This window comes from Merops nubicus, unplaced genomic scaffold, assembly GCF_000691845.1.
Source record: "Merops nubicus isolate BGI_N331 unplaced genomic scaffold, ASM69184v1 scaffold676, whole genome shotgun sequence".
NCBI classification, from domain to species: domain Eukaryota; kingdom Metazoa; phylum Chordata; class Aves; order Coraciiformes; family Meropidae; genus Merops; species Merops nubicus.
This window is the reverse complement of record NW_008614099.1, coordinates 60,111-72,319: the sequence shown is the minus strand read 5'-3', so window position 1 is coordinate 72,319 and position 12,209 is coordinate 60,111. Positions and strand designations below refer to the sequence as shown.

Here is a 12,209-nt window from a genome sequence, read left to right as displayed (position 1 = left end):
AATAAATATAAACCTCTTGGCAGAAGCTGAAGGGAGTGACTGAAGAATTATATTTTCATGGGTTTCAGATAAGTAGAAGGGTGAGTTATGATATAGTTCATGGTAAGCACAGGAAATCCAGCATTTTACAAGTTTCAGATTTGCTGGTTTTCCTATCATTCCATCCCTAAGTGTTATTAAACAGTTTAATCTGCATTAATGTACTGTATTATGTGGATGGATAGTAGTAGGGTAACACTGCCAGACAAATTTCCTTTTTTCTGCTGCTGGTGATTTGTGGAGCTGATTTAATATCCCAGTCAAGAGCTACATATGCCATATGCACAACAGAAGCCTACCAGTGAGTAACCAATAACATACTGGCCAACTTCTCGTTAGTTTTTATATCATTTGTACTGTGAAAAATATTCAAAACTGGTGAAAGAGGGAGCTGACTTGAAGGAATCAGTGTTAGGTAAAGAAAATCATGCTTAGCTGGATTTTCTTAAAAAACTGTAAAGCAATTGATCCTAAAGACAGTTAAGAATTGAAATTATCCTGTAAAGAAGATTTTTAACATATTCAATAAAAAAAAAAAAAAAAAGTCTTGGTGATGATAGTCAGGTCAGTCCTATGACCAGGTAGTCCTATTTATGTTTGTGTAATAAAAAATTATCATCATTTTTGCAGAAGATATATGTTGGTTTTGTGTTTGTTTCCCACAGGAGTTCATTAGACTGGGCAGTCTTAGTAAGCTGTCTGGAAAAGGTTTACAGCAACGGATGTTCTTTCTGGTAAGCAAGATGACAGTTTTTCTTTCTATAATGGAATGCAGCTATAGGCAGCTGTTACACATACTGTTAGACTTGAGTTCTGAGTTACAGTTAGTATTTTTGAACAGCCTTTTTAAGTTAACAAAATACATCACCTTTGTAGCGGGTTGTTGAGAACTTGGGTTTCTGTTCAAACCAAATATTCTCTTTGTAACTGGTTCATACAAAGAGAAAACTATTCCTCTCTTTTCTTCCTGGCCAGCTGACTTGCTCCCAGTCTCCCCAGTCCTGCTGCTGCTGAGCCCTTGGTGCTGGGGCATTGGGATGCCCAGCAGAGTGCATAGATTTTCTAGTCCAGCGTTATGGGGGAAAACATTAAAGAGTCAGTGCAATGTGGCAAGAAAATAGAATCATAGAATACCGGGTTGGAAGGGACCTCAAGAATCATCTGGTCCATCCTTTCTTGGTGAAGGCACCATCTAGACAAGATGGCCCAGCACCCTCTCCAGCTGAATCTTAAAGGTGTCCAGTGCTGGGGAAATAACTTCCTTGGCTTCTTGCATGCAAGAGGTGAAGGCAGTGGGTGTGACAGACAAGCTTGTGAGTGCACTAGGTATTACTGGGTGTTTGATGTGTAATCTTTCAAGTGTGCCAAAGATATAACCACTAAATCTACCTGGGGAGGATTATCCTCTGCCTTTAAAGGCACTAAAGGGAAAGCCTAATGAATGTGGTGCATATTTTCTTGCATACCACAATTCTTGTTACCAGATGATGCCTCGATATTATATCCATATAAAACATTAAAAAATTGGAACTAGACTCTCGAGTCTGTTCCCCAGGCTGTCAGAGAAGTCTTTGATCTGTCCAGAATCTTTTTTGGACTTAAAATCCCAGCTCTGTATTCAGAGATTGCAAATACATGTGTAATCACTGGCAAAATTAAATCCCCCTCTAGTGGCTGATCCACATAGCTTTTTGAACTACTGCTGCTGGGCTGCAGATGTCTGTGGTGAGAGCTGTTTCACACCACAGAATATGATTTTCTTGATGCAGCTGCCTGGTTTGAGACAAACATCCTTTGACCCAGGTGACACAGTGAAAATATGCCATCCGTTCTATGGCAACAGAATGCAGGCAGTCACTGGATGTGCTTTGGACAACTGCTGTTAAATGCAGGGATCTCTACAAATGGGGATACTCAAGTATCCTCACCTTGGTATTTCTAACCTAAAGCCATCTACCTTAAAACAGGTCTCCCAGCCTTCTTGAATACGGGGAGTAATAGATAGCCACTGGCTTCATAAGAGCTCAGTTGGCCCCGCCTCTCTGGGGCACACTTGCTTGTCTTTGCACAGAAAGCAGCAGAAGACACTGGTGAAACACACACGTATCTTCTGCAGCTTGGAGGTGCAGCAGGGTGTGAAACGTGCCACTCGGCTCCACCGCTGCTGCGGCTCCTCACTCCTGACCCAGGGACCACAAAGGGGATAGTAGAAGGCATTGGAAGATACCCAGTGGAAAATTAGGGGAACATGCCTGAGGAGGAAGGTGGGGAAAATAACAGGTGCTAATATTAGGTACTGGAATGCTGTGGAAGCTGATATTTTGGATTCATGCATTAGGGTTGTCATGTAAGTAGCCAGCCAGTACTGGCTAGCCTGCATCTATTTACCATCCTGATTTAGTATTTTTTTCTACGTACATACTTGCCAACATCATTCTAATAACACTTATTCTTGCTTTTTAGTTTAACGATATCTTGTTGTACACAAGTAGAGGCCTGACAGCATCAAATCAGTTTAAAGTCCACGGGCATCTTCCCCTGTATGGCATGACAGTAAGTGTTGTGAGAACTTAAGGGATTCAGGCTTAAATGGCCATTTGTGGTCCTATCTTAACTGCCCAATGAATTTCCGCTGAACTGAAAGCAGCAGCAAAGGGCTGTTCTCTGATTTGGGGAAGCTGTGGTGACATTCTGCAGTGCCTGGTGGGGCTGTGTTGGGTTCAGAATGTGTTTGTGCAGCCTTCTGCACAAAGCTGATTATATAGCAAAAGCAGGGGGGAAAAGAAGCATTTGGGGAGGGGAAGCTTCCTCATAATGCAGACTTCTGCTGAGATGAGGGATTTTTTTAAAATCATCTATTTAACCATGATTGTTATGAGTAATTAATCACCAATTGCTTACAGACGTACTGTGCAAGACAAATAAAGAGTAGCAACAACCTGATTTATTAAAAAAAAAAAATTCCTAATGTTTTCAGCTGAGTATCTTAAAGTGTATCTTAAAGTAGTGAGAAAATGGCAGCAGCATGTCAGGAGCTCTTGTTGCAGTCCTGGAAAACAGTCAATTCAAGGCAATAGCACCTAGTTACCTCTTCTGCTTAAAGGAATTCAAAAATGTTTTTGCTGGTTTCAAAACACTTTTAATCCCTCCATTATTTTCATTGGAACTTCTCATCAGTTTGTATCCATTCCATACTGTTTTCCTGAGAAATTGAGTTAGGTAATGCTACCAAAGTAACTACATTTTTTCTAAACACCTGCAAGGCTTTAAGTTTTACCTGGTGTTTATAGGAAGCTGCTCAGTTACTGCTGCCCGTTTGGCATGGACACGTTCACAAGAGAGCTGTGTTACGCTGCAGTATCCTGCAGCAGTCCCAGCCCTTACCATGTCCTTTTGTATAAGGAGTCACTCTTCTGATAAATATACCATTATTTTTCTTTTCTGTTGTTGTTTTCTTTTTTTGACACAAAGCAAACAAAGCCATGCTTTTGGTTTAAGAGGTTATTGCAGACCTAACTTACTGGTTTTCCAACATGCAAGCAACCATTTTTTTTCCTCAATACCTAGCTCGGAATTGTTGTTTGTGAGCATTTCTCTTGGTTTTCTTTTCCCCAATAAGTAATTCCTGCAATCTGACTGCTTCTGGGCTTTTATCTCTCAGATAGAAGAAAGTGAAGAGGAATGGGGGGTTCCACATTGTCTGACACTGCGAGGTCAACAGCAGTCCATCGTTGTTGCTGCAAGGTAATTCAGTGGAGACAACATTCACCTGTCAACTGTATTTCTCTGCAGCTTTCACAGTGGCACAGATAGAAAAGCAGAGAGGTGTCAATTTGTTTGATTTGCTCCTAAAACAATTTCGAAGGTATATTCTTTTGTGACAGCTGCTTGTAAAAACAAACAAACAAACAACAAGAAAACAAAAAAGCAGGAGAATGGGACAAAACAGAGTAGCAATTGTGCAAGTCAGAACCAAAACTGAGTTATTAGGGAAAAAAACTGTAGCATCTTGTGTCTGAATTTATTTATTGAAATTAAATTAAGCTCAGCTTGTGACTCTTAGAGTTTGCTTTCAGCCTGTGTGAAAGTGAATAAAACCTGAATTTTCATTGGTAGTACCCGTGCTGAGATGGACAAATGGACTGAGGACATTCAGATGGCAATAGGCCTGGCAGAGAAGAGCAGTGGCCCTGCCCCGGAGTTACTGGCTAGCAGCCCACCTGACAACAGTAAGTAAATGCTAGAGAGTAGGTTTTATTCACTTTTGTCAGTATGATTGTGACTGGTGATTGCTTCTATGCAAAGCGGTGAAAAATGCGGCCACAGGTCAAACTGATACATTTGAAGTTGATTTGTTTAATATACATGTATATATATATTTAAATATGTGCCATTTTAATGTTCTTTGTTGATGTTAGCAGAAAGTTTCACTGAATAGAGAAGTGACTTAAGCATGATTATTCCAGGAGCTATTTAACCAGATTTGGGTAGTGCCTGTCCTTGGAAGGTATTAAAAGCACCAACAAAGCATGTTAGTCTTTGATTCTAACACTTGCAGAAACATGTGGGAAAAAAATAAAAAAACAAAAAGCAACAAAACAACCTACTTAACATCTGCACAAAATTATTTGTAGAAGTGTGTTTTAAAATTAGTTCACAGTATTGTGGACAGCATTGATTTGTTTGATTTTTCCGATGATATATGTTGTTGCATAGAGGAAGAAAGATGCTTTTTCCCTGCATTTCATAGAGTCTCCTGATGAAACTCCTGTAGACCAGGAATCTGAGGACGACCTCAGTGCATCCCGCACCTCACTCGAACGTCAGTCACCACACCGTGGCAACACTACGGTGCACGTCTGCTGGCACAGAAATACCAGTGTTTCAATGGTCGACTTTAGTATTGCTGTGGAGGTATCTGCCTCAGAACGATCTGAACTGCAGCTCCAGACTCGCTCTCCAAGGACAATTTCCTTTTTGCTCCTCCTCAATCAGTGCTCTGTTCCCTTGTCTCCTTCTGGGGGAGTTTCGGGCACACCTATTAAACCGGCTCCCGTATACTCAAACGATGGGAAAACCATCAGTCCAGAAACATGCATCTGCTCCCTCAGTGTCTCTTTGAAAAATCAGTTAGAACAGTGATTTCCATAGAAGTAACTGTCCAAAAAAATTTTGATACCCTTTAAAATCTAAAGCAGGTCAAACTGTCTTAATGCTTTCAGTTACAGAGGCATTAAGTCATTGCTCGAGCTGAAAGGATATTGTCTTTAGCTGCTGCAGCCAGAGTTTTAATTATGTGTATTACTAACGTACTTTCTTTACCTAGCCATCTTTTCTGGAACCTTGTCTCATTGCTCAGTCTCATCTGCTTTTTTCTTTATTTGCGTTCTCCACCTCCAAATAAAGATCCTTTTTTCCCCTGAGCACAGCTAAGCCAATTTGATAGACGTTCGTTAATTCCATACTCAGCAGCCGAGATGCAGACTCTGACTTTTCAAAGACTGAATGAGAGACTCTGAGTTCAGCCTAGGTCTTAGGATGAGGTGGTAAGCCTGCTTGGGTGTTCTTCCTTCACCCAAGAGAGCCTCCAGGGAGCCCTGAATGCTTCATCACAGTCCTCATCAAATGGGAATTTATGCTCAAAGAAAAAGGTAAAAAGGAATCTTAAAGCTGAGCAGGCTTCTGCTCACGAGGCAGCCTCAGACAGCAGGTCACTGCTGCTCGAGAGGAGATGACACAGAACTCAGAGGTGCAAGGACAGGCAATGCTCACAGCTTGTATGACCACCTGTGTTCTTAAACAGAGGGTGAAATGCTGAAATACAGCAAAGAAAACTGTTCTGTACCAGAAAGGAGTAACTTTCTGGAGTAAATGGGGTATCATTTAGATCCCATGAAGGTGAATTTTCTGATCTTTGTACCCTTATATCCTGCAAGGGAGGAACAGTTCAGCATGGAACAAGGTCTTGTATTTCCCCTAAAGCAGAGGGCTTATTATAAATAGGTATTAGACTTAAACTGGTGACTAATTCTAATGAGTAAAACATCTAGTTAGGCAAATCTTTTGGTCTGAGCTCAGTGTTCATCATCCCTTTGTTTTGTTCCTCTCTGTGCCTCAAACAAATGCAGACAGAGCAGCGAAGACCAAACACACCCTGGAGATGTAGGTTGTTCCTTGAAAAGCTCTTCAGCTCCACCGCTGCTCCATGCCTGGCAGGTTACGCTCATGCTCACGTCATTCTGTTGGTGGCTCTCACTTCAGCATTATCGTTTATTTTCTTTGTGTCTCTCCCTCCTTTCTGTCTCTCTCGTGGTAGAAGATCCTCTCTCTGTCAGTGACTGTTCTTCCCTACCTGCTGGACTGATCAGTGATCAGCGGCCTGTTTCCATTTCATATGTCTGCTGGTACCGAATGCAAAGCCTGTCCTTTTATGATATCCTCCAGAGTAATGAGGTAACAGAAAATGAAGGAGCACACCCATAACTCAGGGCAAGGAGGCAGCAGTCCAGATACCAGAGAATGGGATGATGTAAAGCAAAGGCTCTAGTGTGTGTCCGAGACTGGTGAAGACAGAATATTTCAGTTCTAGTAGATGCACCAGGACCACCAGACTTTGACTATTAAGCTTTACAGGTTTTTTTTAGCTTCTGTAGTATATAATGAGAATGCTGTAAACAGCTATTTTGATCCAGGTGAGAGCCCTTACAAGGAGTGGGAAGTTATTAATAGTTCACTTCATTTGCAAGGCACAATAATGCTGGACCTTGCATCTTCCCTATGTGAAGAGTCGTTTCTTCTGCCAGCTGTTAAATACTTGTACTTGGTTATGCCTTCCTCCTCCTTTTCCTTAAAATATTGAAAATCTGGCTAAAATTAAGGTTAACAGTCCTTGCTTTTGAAATCTTTGATAAGTTACCATGTGAACTCACTGGGTACTGAGAGCACAATCTCTATCTCCTATTCTAAAGTATGTCATAACTTTCCTTTACATCACAAATTCATGTCAGACTTTCTGTTTCCATTATTCTATTTAAGTATCTTTTTTTTTTTTAAATTGAGGTGGTTTTCAGTGATACGTTACCGAACATCAGTCTCATTATCCTAGTCTGTCTTTTTTTTAAAAAAAGACAGACTAGGATAATGAGACTGATGTTTGGTAACGTATCACTGAAAACCACCTCAATTTAAAAAAAAAAAAAACCAAAACAGTGTAGTAGCTTGAAGTTTTTAGAAGTACCCAACTACAAACAAAAAGATGTTACATAAAGTACTGTTTAGTGGTAGAGAAATGCAAAATAAAAATACATCCATTCAACTAAAACATTTTCACATGCAACAAGGTCACATACAACCAGATCAAAGCAGATAATGTTTCATACACTAGTTAAGTTGCAGGTACCTTTCACTGCTTTACTTGTCTACTTTTGATCTGTTTCAGAACCAGCTGTCTGGAAATCTCCTAAGAAAATTCAAAAACAGCAACGGGTGGCAGAAGCTTTGGGTGGTGTTCACCAACTTCTGTATGTTCTTCTATAAATCACACCAGGTAACAGACTGCACAAGTGTGGGTGGGTGGAGAAGACCTTTTGTTTTTTCAGAGCAGTAGCAGTACCAAAATGGGACATCAGCCTTGGGCGGTGTGGGTGAGAGGAGCAGGTCATGGCTACGCAGCCTTTACTGCTGCTGTGTCAGAGCAGAGCCTGCGCTCGACCTGCTCGCTTCTCAGCTGAGCTCACAGGACACATCATCCCTAAACGTACAGCAGGGACTGCTCCTGCTCAGGGGCTGTGCTGAGAGCTTAAACAAGCTTTCTCTTGTACTGATTCTGAGATGATTACAATTAAAAACTTAATAGTGGCTTGAAAATTTGTTTTGCCATTACTAACACTTAAGTGAAACGAGAGAACAGTGGCCAGTGATTCATCCACCTGAGCAAACTTCCCCTTGCAAAACCAGGGGGTTTTCCTGTCTAGTCCTGTTGGACTTTTGAATCTCTGTGTTCAAGCAGGGCATAAGCACAAAATTAATCCAATTGCTGCATTTTCTTTTTATTGCTGTAGAAATCCTCAGAGATAAGAGCTTTCTGCGCTAAAAAAAAATAATTGTAAGATATTCTACACAAAAACAGCATAAAAAAATTGTTTGTACATGCCATGTCAGGAAGTGAAAGGACCTAAGCGATGAGTGCTGCAGGGTGGCCATTAGGTGGCTAAAGGAGCAGGTGTTTGCAAGCAGAGGGTGAACACACACGTTCCTCTGCTGATGCCAAGTGATGGAACCTTATGTTTGTCAGCTTGGAAGCAGTGAAAGCCCAAAGATGTCAGGCAACTGTCTTCTGAGGAAATACTGATAGGATGAGCCTGCAGCAGATCCTTATGAGAAAGATCCATAAAGATGGGCAAGCTGAACTTACCAGACAATAATGTTCATTGCATATAAAGCTGGTGGGTTTTTTCCATGCACTAGCAGAAACATGATGATGACCTTTGAATGAGTGTGTATCTACCTTCCAGTTTGCTTATGTGCTCTCTTTATTTAAGGGCATTTGATCTCACAACCTTTCTGTCACTCTTTTCAGGACAATCATCCCTTAGCCAGCCTTCCTTTACTGGGATATTCACTTACCATTCCCTCTGAATCTGAAAACATTCACAAAGATTACGTGTTCAAGCTACATTTCAAATCCCACGTGTACTACTTCAGGGCTGAAAGTGAATACACATTTGAAAGGTAAGTTGGTCTTCTGTGAGACATACACAATTAGTAGATGCAAACTTTAGTCAATTGATTCAGTAATACTGGCGAGTAGTTCAGCACAACTAGAGGAAGAACCCTTTAAAATTATAAAAGACATTTTAAACCTGGTAACACTAGAACCAAGTGGTTGGTTTTACTCCTGTGGTAGCTGTAACAGTAAGCACTGCAGAGCCTGTGTTATGTGCAGGAATTATCCAGTCCAAATTGATCAGGCTGGCTGCATGGGCAGCACTATGGCTTAGACTTCAGGGAGCATGGGAACAGATCACAGGACTTCTCAGTAGCTCTTCAGAATAACTTCATTCCCCCTCCAGTACAACCGGATGGAATATCCACACCTGAAACAAAATCCTGATTTTTTCCCAGAAGCACCAGAAGTTCTTACTATGTACTTGTCCTACTTCAGCATGTAATTTTTACACCTCCCACTAAATATCAGATACATGGATAGCCAGGAAAGAGGCATTACTCCTAAAGTGTGGCTTGAGGTTGTTCATACTGGGAACTAATTTAGCTCTTTTATACAAGAAGTATTAACATGTCAAAAATCTTACTGTCGGCTCTTGTTGAAGAAAGCTATTATTGTTTTAGCCCTGTCAGTCTATAAAAAAGGCAAATTGTGGGACAGAGAGGATTAAATAGAGTAGAATAAAAAAAAAAATTAAAAAAAAGCCCTTTTTCAGTTCTAGGTAAATGAAGTAGGTGCTCCAGCCGAATTACATTTTTCCACTCCAGAACTGAGCGGTTGGTCTCAGCTGCTCACTATTTGGACCATCCGGGAAAAAAAAAAAAATAGAGATTTGGTGTCTGCAGGACAAGTAAAACCACTAAGTTCATGAATTTTGGGTCACATCCCCCCCTTTTTATTCCCTCTAAACCTCCTTTCAGATACACGTTTGGCAGTCACTCAACCTCTTCACTTTGGATAGACTTAGGAGTAAAGTAGCAACCACGATGTTCCCGTAGGCATGGACGGTAAAACCGTACAACTAGCAGCACAGCCTGTGTCTTCCAAGAAATCTTTCCCTGGGAAATGACCCTTTTCTGTCTGTGTCTCTCCTCGTGCCTCCTCACAGATGGATGGAAGTGATCCGAAGTGCCACCAGCTCTGCCTCACGCACTCGAGCTCTGAGTCACAAAGAGCCTCACGCCTATTGACGGCTGAACAAGCCGCCCCGTCCGTCTCCAGCAGCTGCTGATTTTCTAGAGGACATTGGAAACTCTTTTCTCCCTCCAAGTTTAGTAAAACTTACTATTTGGTAAAAGAAAAGAAAAAAATAAGTATGGTTTTGCAGAAACTTTGACCATCTCTCAGCAAAACTGTTTAAGTTCTCCGTGTGGTCAGACTAGCTTACCATCACCCCAGTGGCTGCGGTTCGTTTCATGTCTTGTATTTTGTCATTCTGTGCTGTTTTTAGCTTGTGCCAGTATTAAAATATTGTCCTTATTAGAGTGCCAAATGCCAAAAGACATTTTTGTTGCCTCTGAGATTGCACCTAAAGAAAAAAAAAAAATACTTCACAATCTGAAAACTTTCTCCTCTGAGGCAAACACTATTTCTTCTCTTTTCATAAAAATATATTATTTTTTTTTACCATGTTAATTTGTAGACTGCTGGATTTTTAAACGTAGGTGGACTTTCACAGTATAGAATCTAATTATATATACAGCAAGCAGTCTAACAGGAATGAGATAACCTTCAGATTTCTTTTTTTTTTTTCCCCAGTCTTTCTACGTTTAATCAGCAAGGAATTACTAATTTTCTATCTTTAACAAGGAAACAGTTTACAGCTCATTCTCATGTCCCTTTGGGGTTACAAATCCATGTGGCATAAATAAAGTATAGGATTCCTATCTAACCATTTCCTTGGTGCAAAATGACCAAACTGTTCATCTGTTGGCTTTGAAAAGTGAATACTACTTGCAAGATGAAACATTTTTAAAATAATCCAGTGCAATATTATTCGGGCTGTTAATGTGCTGTGAGTGGTATGTACAAGAAGAAATTAAAGGCTGTGGTGACATTCTGCTGTTTGTTTTACAAACTTGAAAGAGAAGCTGTATGCTACGAGAACCGCAGCTGTTTGCGACTCATTTTTAGAGCGCTTCGGGAACTGAACTGCTACAAGCTGGGGATGCTGCTGGAGCCCCAAGTCTTCATCCTGCCTGCTGCTCCATCCTAGCCTGACCTGTGGTTCATTGTTGGCGTTTCAGTCTGTCCCTCTCCCCTCTGGGGCTCGGTGGCAGTAACAAGCAGCAGGGAAACACCCATTTTGTGTACCTGGCGAACGCCACACTCGTGGTAAGCTGTTGGCCTGCTCAGCAGGGTGGTGGCACCAAGCCCACTACCCTCAGATGCTTCTCCTGAGGTTTTAAGAAGCAGTCCATCACGTGAGTGATGTGCAGCCTCCATTAACAGAAGTTCTGTGCTGGAAACGCCTGTCACCGTTACGGGCCTTTGAGGAGACACAGCATGAGGCAGAGGGGCTTGAACCCAGGTAGGGGAGATGAAGCCGGGACAATTCTGCCCCTAATTTTTATTCACCTCGCTCTTCACTTTGTTAACAGTTACCTGTGTGTGTGTTGTATGCCATGGCTGACAGCTTTGCTCACAACAAAAGGGAATAAAATACCTCACAATGCTATCATATACATTGCTGTTGCAAGACAGTAGACCTTCTTTCTATCCCCTCCCCACACCCCAAACACAGATTTTATATACACGTGTATCCAAGACGAGGATGGGCTCCTGACCCCTTACAAGCAGCAGCAGTCTCTGTGCCCAAATTCCTGACAGAGGGAAATGGTATTTCAGGATACTTCCTTCAGCTGTGCAGAGACCTTCAATCCCCTGGGCAGGTAACTTGCTGCAGTCACTCTTTTCCTTAGCTATTATTATTTCCCCTGAATATAATGATCCCATCTACCCTCCAGCATCACCTCTGGCTGGTTATGACATGATGAAGGACAAATGTAGAAAGCAGGTATAAAAGACCTTTTTCCCCAGGTTGCAGGTCCCACGGGCTTGTCTGTTGCCAGCCTGTGACACTGCTTTGCAGGGCCAAAGCAAAGGAGTTCAGCAGCTTCGGTGAACTGGTGGTGTGCAGGAACGGCGCTGCCCCTGGCCAGGACCGTGGACAGGGGTGTAGGCCTTGACGGAAAGGGGCAGTAACGGGGCACAGATTAACAACAGCTCAGCCTGGAAAGGCAAAGCTGGACAAGCACCAGCACCTGGCGGCGCCATGAAGCACAGAACGCGCTGCAGGCCTTCATCCTCCCCCCTCCAGAGTATTACTGAGCTGTGAAATCATGGCTGCAGAGCTTTGCAGGCTTGGTCCCTGCATCTGTCCTTTACAAGCGTCATCTTTAATGATGTAAAGATTTATTTTTTTTAAGTGGAAATTATATTGAGG

General features: G+C 41.9%; 1 protein-coding gene across 1 annotated transcript in view; it reads left to right on the top strand.

Annotated features, from left to right (window-relative positions):
• Positions 1-10,820, top strand: part of FARP1 (FERM, RhoGEF (ARHGEF) and pleckstrin domain protein 1 (chondrocyte-derived)) — a 19,136-nt gene extending 8,316 nt beyond the window's left edge. Inside the window, exons 4-11 of the mRNA XM_008942076.1 lie at positions 705-773; positions 2,503-2,592; positions 3,701-3,783; positions 4,156-4,268; positions 4,790-4,953; positions 7,478-7,585; positions 8,618-8,769; positions 9,873-10,820. Of these exons, the coding sequence (XP_008940324.1) occupies positions 705-773; positions 2,503-2,592; positions 3,701-3,783; positions 4,156-4,268; positions 4,790-4,953; positions 7,478-7,585; positions 8,618-8,769; positions 9,873-9,954 (861 nt within the window). The 3' untranslated portion in view covers positions 9,955-10,820. The remainder of the gene's footprint in view (positions 1-704; positions 774-2,502; positions 2,593-3,700; positions 3,784-4,155; positions 4,269-4,789; positions 4,954-7,477; positions 7,586-8,617; positions 8,770-9,872) is intronic.
• Positions 10,821-12,209: the final 1,389 nt, after the last annotated feature.